This window comes from Convolutriloba macropyga, chromosome 13 (genome assembly GCF_964194025.1).
Source record: "Convolutriloba macropyga chromosome 13, txConMacr16.3, whole genome shotgun sequence".
NCBI classification, from domain to species: domain Eukaryota; kingdom Metazoa; phylum Xenacoelomorpha; order Acoela; family Convolutidae; genus Convolutriloba; species Convolutriloba macropyga.
The window spans coordinates 7,497,555-7,507,694 of NC_134480.1; the positions used below are offsets into that span (position 1 = coordinate 7,497,555).

Sequence of the window (10,140 nt, forward strand, 5' to 3'; positions counted from 1 at the left end):
GATTTTGCTATATCATTCTTCATCAGTATTGTAGTGATTTTGTACAAATTAATTGCAAATTAAATTGAGCAATTTTTATATCCATCTTTACACTACCTCATCGGTTTCGAAAAGTGCTTTAACGACGTTGTATTTGACCTAACTGTAGTAGTAGTAGTAGTAGTAGTAGTAGTAGTAGTAGTAGTAGTAAAGGCTTTAGGATTTAAACATAAATAAATCCAAGGGTTTGTTAGACCCACATGAGTTCAGTCCAAAGGTAGTTTTAGTTTAGTCTAGTTTTTTTCCAGTTATTGCAGTGGTCACATTTGCAAACAATTCGCCAAGTGCATTTGTCCCGCCAAGTGCAAAACTCTTAAATTGCTACTGAGAATTTGATTATAAATATTAGATTTAAATTTCAGTGCACAAATGCTGGTGTCGAAACTCCGTCATAAAAGCCAGTTGACTGGAATTTCCGCCCAATTTGCCAGGTTTTGTTCTGTTGCCCCTAGCACTTCCAAAAATGTCATACCCGACGGGATTGGAAGAACAAAAATTGACGACTATGTTACGGCTAATTATCCTTACGAACTGACCGGTTTTCGTAAATTGTTCCAAAATTCAACTGTCATGTACCCAAATAACATACCACTGTATGCTGACGGGTTGCATAAATGGCGGCCAGGCTGTGGAACCTTGCGATTCTGGCATCAAATGTTTGGAGGAGAAAATTCTTATAACCGATTTGATCAGAACTCGAAATTAATTATCATCGATGGTCCGAAATTTTCAGGAAAAACAAAATTAGCAAAGGAGCTGGCAGAGGGTCTGGGTATGCGATATTTCCCAAAAGTACCCGAAACGTGGGGACAAGAAGTTATGTTCGATGGGGAGGTCAAACCTGACTGGAAATGGAACATGTACACTAGCAAACAGAAGTTCTATGAAGACCCTAAGTCAGCCTGCGGACACTCGGCAAGATTATTGTATTGGATCTTTACTTGCAGTTATCGTCAATATATAAACAATCTACTTCACCTTTTGGGTACGGGTCAGGGCGTTATAATGGAGAAAAGTTGCTTCAACAGCTGGGCTTACAAAGACGCTTTGCTAGAAATGGATTACATAACACCTAGGTTCCACTCGTGGCTTGCTGCTCGTGAACGATTTCTGTTCGAAAAGCTAATGCCTCCGCACCTGCTTATCTATCTAGACGTATCGCCCGAGGAGACATACAAAAGACTTCAAGAACATGGGAACGCGTATGAGAAAAAAGTTGACAAGAAATATGTGGAAAGTGTAGACAAGTTTAACAAAATTCATTTACCTCAACTTAATAAAAAGTTTAACACGGTAACTGTACAATACGACTGGAATAAACCCGGAACGTCCGAACAGGTTCTGGACGATTTTGAGTTGCTGGATTTCACAGGCGTCTCTTTCTGGGAGAAATATACAGATGACGATCTGTTCATATTAAGACTGAAATACCAAGAGAAAGAGGCCATAGAGTTTGAATGGCTTCAATTAGGAACTATTCAACCCGAACTGGCCTTCACACCAGAGTACATAATCCAACATACGGATGAGTTGGAGTTGATCCAAAACGACAAGAAATGGTTCCGAAGAACATTTTTGCGTCCATCGTTACCGGGCTAAGACTATGCGAACTAGAATAAATTGGAGATTCGTCGAAGTAGAATTAATTTTACAATCTAAGTGTTTTAAACTGAGTACAAGCAGACAGTTAGTGGGAAACACCAGGCGCGTGGATTGTGTCCCAAAGTCATTAAAGAATGAGTCAAAAAGCAGAACGAATTCAATGAGCGGTTTTCCTTTGTTGTGAAACTTGATAAATCAAAATTGAACAACACAAGAAACAATTAGAAGGTGAACATTTCACATCGCAGGAATTTTTTCCTTAAGAATATATTTTAGGCCCCTACGTATGTGTAAGTTTTTTTTGAAACATGTAAAATACTCAGACTATAACCCTAAGGTTGTATATCTACATGCTCTAAAATGTTAAATAAATTAATCAGCATTGTTATTAATATAATAATCTTCAAATTGTGGCTGTTCGTTTTCATAGGTAAAAATAGGATTTGAAGGCTCCTATTTGTCTATTAACGGGTACTTTTTCGTGTTGATCGAGCAAAAACTCGGTTAAATCATTTTTAAAGCAAGTTTTACTGTTAAAAGTTCTTATTGAAGAAGGCAATTTGTTCCATTTTTGAACGCTTTTCAAGATTAAGGATTTGTTACTCCACTTCGTTTTCTTTTGCATAATAATTTGATTTGTTCTCTTGTTCTGTATAGCGTTATGGCGACTAGAAAACATTTTAAAATTTTCGGATGTTTCCCATTGTCTTACGTCTGTTTGTAGCTTCATTAGGCTATCTTTTGAGATAAACAATTCGGCTGGCAGGATACGATCCTTAATGAGAAGATCAATGGAGTGGTCAAATTTTTGACGAAAATAACACTTTTTTCCCCAGTTAATTTGCCTGTTTATGCGGCTTATGTTTTTCACTATAAGAGTTTGAAGGAATACTCCACTGAAAGAAAGATGAGAGTACAACTGACTTGAAATCATCAATTCTTACTTTCAAAGGTATTTGATTTCTTACAAGATAAAAAGAACGATTTGCATTAGCCATTTTGCTTAAAACTGAGTTATGGTGATTTTCAAAGGTTAGGTTTGAATCAATTTGTACTCCCAGATAACGACATGCATGAGCTGGTTTGATGACTTCGCCTTTAAAAGGAAACTCTGGATCCGAATCATTATGATTTGTAAAGAATAACATCTGTTTTATCGGCATTTAAAGTGAGTTGATTCTCTGTCAGGTTTTTGTCTGTTCTAATATTTTTTCAATTTTTTGGGGAATATTTTCATTACGTTCAAATTTGCATATAATACTAGTGTCATCCGCAAATTGAAAAACATCATTTTCACCTTCCAGCTTTTCAGAAAATTCGTTGACATATAACAGAAAAATAAGAGGTCCTCACACAGTTCCTTGTGGAACACCATGATTAATAGTTATTTTATCTGATAAGTCAATATCCAGTTTTACGCATTCTGTCCGATTTTCGAGAAAAGATTTGAGAAGTAAAATTGTTGATTGAGAGGTTGAAATTTTCAGCTTTCTTGAGAAAGATCTCATGTGAAATTGAATTGAAAGCTTTTGCAAGATCTAAGAACACAGCACCTGTGCCGTTGTTATCTTCCATATTTCCCATTTTTTTTCAATAAAATAAAAAACAGCATCAGTAGACGACTTTCGAGATTGGAAACCGAATTGTTTTTTGTTCAAGAGCGCAAATTTTTCAAGATATTAAGTAAATGATTAAGTAAAAGCCTTTCAAAAACTTTTGCAAAATTGGTGTACCAGACATTGGACAATAATTAGTTAACACGGAAACATCTCCTTTCTTTAAAATTAGTGTGATGTGCGCATCCTTAGGAATTGTTGGAAAAACTTTCTCTTGAATACAATCGTTGAATATAATCTGAAGATGTGTCCCAAAAGCATATTTTCCGGATTTCAATGCCCAAGCATTGATGTATCCCGGCCCTGGTGCTTTTTTGTTGTCTAGATTGTCAAAAACTTTATAGATTTCCCTCCAAGTAAAAGGTCTAAAGATTAACTCTTGAAATTTTCGCTCTATTTTTTCGACGTTCAATGGAACAATCTGCCCTCTGTAGATGCCCATTTCGCTGAAAACTATGTTAAAAGCGTTACATATTGATTTTTGTCTTTCGTTTTTCTACCATTCTCATCAATTTCAGTGATGTTTGGACTGTTGTTTTTCTTTCCGATATTTTAATGAATTTCCATTTCTCTTTTGAGGTTTCAATTTTCTTAAAAAAAATCCTCTGAAAATTGATTTTGTGCTTCTTTTAACTTTCGATTTACAAGGTTGCGATACTTTTTAAATGACATAAATTAAATTATTCAGCACTTTGTGTCAATTTGTAGTCATTGAAGTAACCAGGTCTCTCGGCAACTAAATGTTGAATTTCTTTTGTCACCCAAGGTTTTTCTGAAGTAGTCTTTTTTTATATTAGAAACTAATTTCTTCTCTTTTGGTGCGTTTTTCTCGAGTATTGTCAAAAAAAATTCTGTTAAACTCTGCAAACATTTCATCGCTGTTTCTTTGTTGATAAACTGTTCTCCAATCTGCAAGAGCCAGATGTCTATTGAATTTTTCATCGACAAATTTTTTGTATCCCGTTTAATAAAATAATTTTGTTTTTCTTCTATTTGAAAAAAAATTACATTATGATCAATATTGAAGGGAGGTAAGCCGACTTTCCAACTAGTGATTTGCTGATTAGTCGAAAAATAGTGATCTGTCAAACTTTCTTTATTGTTGCTTATGCGTGTAGGAATATTAATGTTAGATAACTGTAATCCTAGTCCCGCCGCAAAATTCTGAAGGCTCATTATCCCATTTACACTCAACATATCAATGTTATAATCAAATAAGAATTTTATCTGTAGCTGAGAACGCATTAGAAACCTCTGCACTTAATTCGTCTAAAAAGAAGTCACCCAGGCTTTGATGTGGACAATAGGAGATGTTAATGAGACATTTTTCCGGTAATGGGTTGCCTAGTTCCAGCCACAACGTTTCAAAAAATTTCGGATCAGCTAACTCAAATTCTCTTCTGCGTTTAAAATTTATGTTCTTAGGAATCCATATTCCTACACCCCCACCCTGTTGCTCCTGTTTGATGTGACCAATATTTATGCGAAAAATTGTGCTCAGCGCTGAGGTTTATATTCAAGCTTTGTTCTTCGCTCATCCAAGTTTCAGTTACTATAACAATAGTTTCCGACTCCAGCTGCTGAAGGAAGTTTGATATATCTTGATACTTATTTTGTATGCTGCGAGCGTTGAAAAGTAGAAATTTAATGTCATTTTGAGCGCCAAATATAGCATCCTCCAAAGTAGAAAGTTTTGAAGCATCAAAGGCTCCAGGATTTTTTTCTATGTCACCACAAAGAAGCAAAACACTTCTGTTAGGAAAAAGTGAAACACAAAAGGAAAAACTTCTGTTAGGAAAAGTAGTTAAATGGGTAATAAGTGACACTTTATTATAGATAGGAAATCAAACCCCATGGCTAAACCCGCTGAACCTGCACCATGATTGGCTTTGGAAACTGTATGTAGACTTTGAAACATTGGGAATGCAAAGTAATTTGGATTATGCTCAGCTGGGGAAGTCAAAGGAAGCCGAACTGCTGTGAAAATGGGGCAGTACTGGATTCGAACCAGCATCTCTTTACAAATAGAGCCTCTTATCAAGCTTATCTTATGCACAAATCTACATTGGGTTGCTCGCTCAAATTCAAAACATTTTTTGGATCTTATCAACAATTGCCACACCCCCCCCCCCCCCCCTAGTACCTACTAGAGAATCGCCAGCCCTTTTGCTATACTTTACCACAATTTTAGTTGGCCTACAGTTTAGATAGCCGAATATCAGTTTAAACGCAATTGCGGACCGCTGTTCACGGCCATGCCTCTCATGCGCTGTGGGATGTAATCCGGAAATCGCGGGTCGGTTATCGCGGTGAAGCGCGCCAACCGACCCGCCAGTCGGAAATTCTCTTCGCTGTGTATTCCAATTCGGCTATTTGCCCTAGCATGGTGCATTTTATTCTATACATTTTAGCACAGTATGAGCATACACGGAAAGTTATTAGTCGTCTCTGATTGGTTAATAAATCGCTCGCTTAAATTTATTCAAGAATAGCCCCCCTTTCGCAAAAGGGGGCAATTGTTGAAAAGATGCCAATTTTTTATTTCGGATAGTCCAATGGGGAGGGGTCCGTTGAGCTTGCCACTCAATGATAGATGGGATAAGTAATCATTACTCGTGCATTTCGGCTCATCAAGCTAGCGCGAGTTCAAGAAAAATCTACACAAAATGATAAAGAGCAAATTATCATCACAGGCCGGATTATTTTTGTGGTTGACCATCAAAATGATAAGGTACCGATACAGTCGAACTTTGAATTTGAAAAAAGTAACGATGATTTGGAAGAAGAGATATGGAAAAAGATTTATTGTATAGAATGAATCGTATAGAGTTGTAGCGATGTGCGGTGATTAAATGAAGCAACAGAAAAAAAACTCTCTGTGAAAGTTGAACCTATGGTGGTGAGCACCATCCTATACTTAACTCCTGCAAAACTTCTGTTGCACTCAAGGCCGATAAGGAACCTATCCATCTGCTGAATTTTCAGGTTTGCGATCCAAAAAATAGGGAAGCATTGCTTTGAGTTTTTGTCTCAAATTGTCAATCTTTTAGCCATAATATTTTGAACTTTTTGGTATAACAATTCTTTCTTGAAAACAATTTTTTTCTACAAAAACATTTTATACAAATCAAGAAGAATCCAATTGATGAGCAAAAGGAAAAATTTTCACTAGGATAGGCTTTAGTGTACTCTTCCTTCTGTCTCATTTGATCAAATAATTTTTGGCAAAACCAAATACGTGGTTGCATTTAAAGAAAATTTCTAACAGAATATGGCTTTTTAAATTAAAGTAAGTTTTGGAACTCTTAGTTCTCAGAGATCAAAAACTTTATGGAAAGAAGTTAAACTTGATATTTGGAATCAAAGAACTATTTAGGAAAAAAGATAAGGTAATGAATAGACAATCTGACCAATTTCAAACCCCTTATTAAAATTCGTGACAAGAAAGATTGCCATCAGAAAGATGTGGCGGACAGCTTAAATTGGAAACAACTTATTATTTGAATGAGAAGCTGGGTTTTCCAAAAAGCTGTAAAATTTGTTTTTGGAGACAAAAGGAACTCTAAATAAGAATTAAACGCATCTTAATAATCCTAAATTATGTGAACAAAGAGAATAACAAACGGCGTTGAGAGAAAACAAATTAAAAGCTGTCAAAAACTGTTGGAACTGTCTGATGTTTTGGTAAAATAAAGAAGCAGCCAGTACTATGATCAGAAACTGTACCTGTAGAGTTCACAATCTTGGGATATTTAAACAAATAGCACAGAACTGTATAGTAAAAAGAGGAAGGGAGCAGCACGTACTTTTTTTCGTTCACTTATTTTTTTTCTACTGAGGAACTGAAATCCTGTCGTTCAATCCATTTAGAATCTAGTCCAATCAAACAGAAAAATGATTTAAAAAATTTTCGAAAAAGCTTTGGTTTTGAATTTGTTTTTATGATTACTATCCTCTGCTTTTGTTCAAAAATGTTTCTTTCTCTATCTTGCTACAATTGTCAATTACTTCCTAGCTACCTCTAGATTTTTGTGTTGTTGGCCTTATGACATGCAGAGCATCTGGAGTTCTATTCAGCACTTATGTTTTTCGATTGTAATTTTTATTTTTAAAAAAAAAATCAATAACTAATCGAAGAATTTCGTGTTTCATTGACAGAAAAAATAAACACTTAGAACACTTAGGTGCAAATTTTATAATGCTAGATTTCTACAGTTCCGGTTTTTTTATATTCAAAGTAACAGATTTTGGAACATGCTAAGTGAGTAATTCAAGCAATGTAAGATGATTTTGCAAAAAATCACTTCCAAATTTTAACTGAGAACTACAATTTTTACGCGATTCTCGACGAATTCTGGCTCTTCATCAGAGTCACTATGATAGGTGGACAGAATAGGTCCCGGATCTTTCTTTTTCGTTTGTGCCTCCCCCCCCCCCCCCCCCCCCACCATTTATTGGGTGCTTATTATTTGCAACCCCCAGATGAACGTGTCATTTTAACACAAGGATTTACTATGTAATGGCACCTGCTCTACCTGGGGGTGCATAAGTACTGGTTGAGTGACTCTGCTTGAAGTCATTGAGAACTTCTGGCGTTTATCGAGAACCGCGAAGCTGTACGAGATATTAAGTCAGAATTTCGAAGTGACTTCTGCAAAGTCAGTTAACCATGCTTACAACACTCACGTGCACATTTTAAAATGCCGAAAGTCTGCAGTGCCAGAAGTTAAAATGCCAGAAGTTGCTACTTAGCAAGAAGTTGACATTTTAAAACGTGCGCGTTTCGTGTTTTAAGCATGGTTAAGTGACTCTCCAGAAGTGAATTTGAAATTCTGACTGAATATCTCGAACTGCTTAGCGGTTCTCGATAAACGCCAGAAGTTCTCAGTGACTTCAAGTAGAGTCACTCAACCATTACTTAAAACACGAAACGCGCACGTTTCAAAATGACGAAAGTCAACGGAATTCAACTTCTGGCTAAGTTGCAACTTCTGGCGTTTTAACTTCTGGCTCTGCTGACTTTCTGGCACTGCATTTTAAAATGTGCACGTGAGTGTTTTAACGTCATTTCTGATCACCGATTCTCGGATCTGGTTAGCTTCATGTTTGTTCTACGCTGTCCTGACTGAAGAAAATCGCAGAAAGTTTATTGAGTGAGTTTGATAAAACTGATGTCACGCTCAGTCAGAACAAAAAAATCATAATTGAACTCAAGTCATGTGAAAACTCAAGTCATTTTCAAATTTGCACAATTGTTAAAGCGCTCTGAGCAAATATTATTAAATCAAACCATTAATGTATAACAATCATCATCAAATCTATTCTGTTTCGGCGGACCGTGTTTTTATGCCCCCCCCCCAAGCTGCAATTTGTGTTGCTATATAATACATTACTACGTATAAAACAGCACCTGTGACTGAGGGGCATAAAATTTATATGCCCACTAAGGCGGGGGATTGGGGGGGATAAAAGATCTTAACTATCACGAAAGAGTAAATGTGATTTTATTTAAAAAAAATAGGTTTGTTAATTTTTCGCCACCAGTTTGTTTTTCACTCAATATTCTCTCATCTTCAGTTTTGACATCCATCCTCGACTGTCTGGAATTCTACGGCGAAGAACATGTTTTCCATTCGGAGGATGAACTCTGCAAATTCTTTTATGTTGATCGTACCTGAGCAAACAGAAAGCATAAATTTAAAGAAATTGCCGGGTCTTTCCCATTATTGCCCCCCCCCACGAAGTTATAGCACTCAATAATGGTATAATTGCCATGATGGGGGCTATATGTTAGATGACCAGTAAGCGTGGGGCTATACGTTATATGGGGCTATAATGGAAAAGACCCAAATTGCCCTCGAGTCGCGGTTTCATTGCAAATTTTTGTTACAAATACAGCGAAAAAAAAGAGTTTATTGAAATTAATCTATTTTAATCAAATTAGTCAATAGTTAATAAATTAATTTATTAAACCTAAAAAATAAGAATTTTAAAAATCTCACATTTTTTGCGAAGAAATTATATATGAGATTATTTATGGGACATGAACTGGTTGTTCTTTAGTGTTTCAAAACATTTTCGAAATGGTTGCTGCGAATAAACTTCATGTTCGCACAATGTGTCAACCCCGCTCATCTGCATTTTTGACTTAATGGTCTACCAAATGAGGAACAGACAGAAAACTTTCAAAGAATAACATGTTGTTCAAAAAACCACTAAATGAAAGTAATGAGCTTCTTATCTTAATTCTTAATGAGCTTCTTTTTAAAAACCATATTCTTCCTGACAGGTATTAAAATAACTAACCGCTCTTGTCTCGATCACATAATTCGAAGTCTTCTTTGAACATGGCGAGTTCTTCTTCCTTCAGAGCTTCTTTTCCATACTGCATGATTTCTCTGCGAACAACAAATTTCATTATTATTTTGCTACAATATGTTTTAAATAGAACTAAAGAGCAAACACAGTCGTACACTCGACTTCATTGAAGGCGAGTGCACAACTGTTGAAGGCCAGATTATTGAAGGTGATAGAGGGGGAGGGGGTATTCACTAATCTTACCTAATGGGTCGAGCACAAAATTGATGATTTATTTGTGTAGCGTAGTGAAATAACATTCTGCGCTAATTTCGATTGTTTTCTGGGGGTGTAATTCCATTTGTAGCCCCTCCCAGCTTAGTGGTCATATAACGCAAACATACCATAATTGGGGGCTATAATTTCGAGGAGCTATAATGGGCAGGATCCCAAATTTTAAATAATCAGACGAGATTGCAGTTTCAGATTCTGGACTGCCAGTTTTTTATACAGAGTCCAATTTTTTTTTAAAAAAAAAGCTTTTTAAACGAGATTTTTAAAGTGTTTTGCAATCAAGTTTAAGTGT

The 10,140-nt window shown here is 36.0% G+C and overlaps 1 protein-coding gene across 1 annotated transcript; it reads left to right on the forward strand.

Annotated features, from left to right (window-relative positions):
- The first annotated feature begins 384 nt into the window (after window positions 1–384).
- LOC142352170 (NADH dehydrogenase [ubiquinone] 1 alpha subcomplex subunit 10, mitochondrial-like) lies at window positions 385–1,698 on the forward strand. The gene has a single exon (XM_075404575.1). The coding sequence runs from the start codon at window positions 409–411 to the stop codon at window positions 1,636–1,638; it is 1,230 nt and encodes a 409-aa protein (XP_075260690.1). The 5' UTR covers window positions 385–408; the 3' UTR covers window positions 1,639–1,698.
- Window positions 1,699–10,140: the final 8,442 nt, after the last annotated feature.

Excerpts from the sequence above, each read along its gene's own strand:
- LOC142352170 (XM_075404575.1), top strand. The coding sequence starts at position 409 with ATGCTGGTGTCGAAACTCCGTCATAAAAGCCAGTTGACTGGAATTTCC.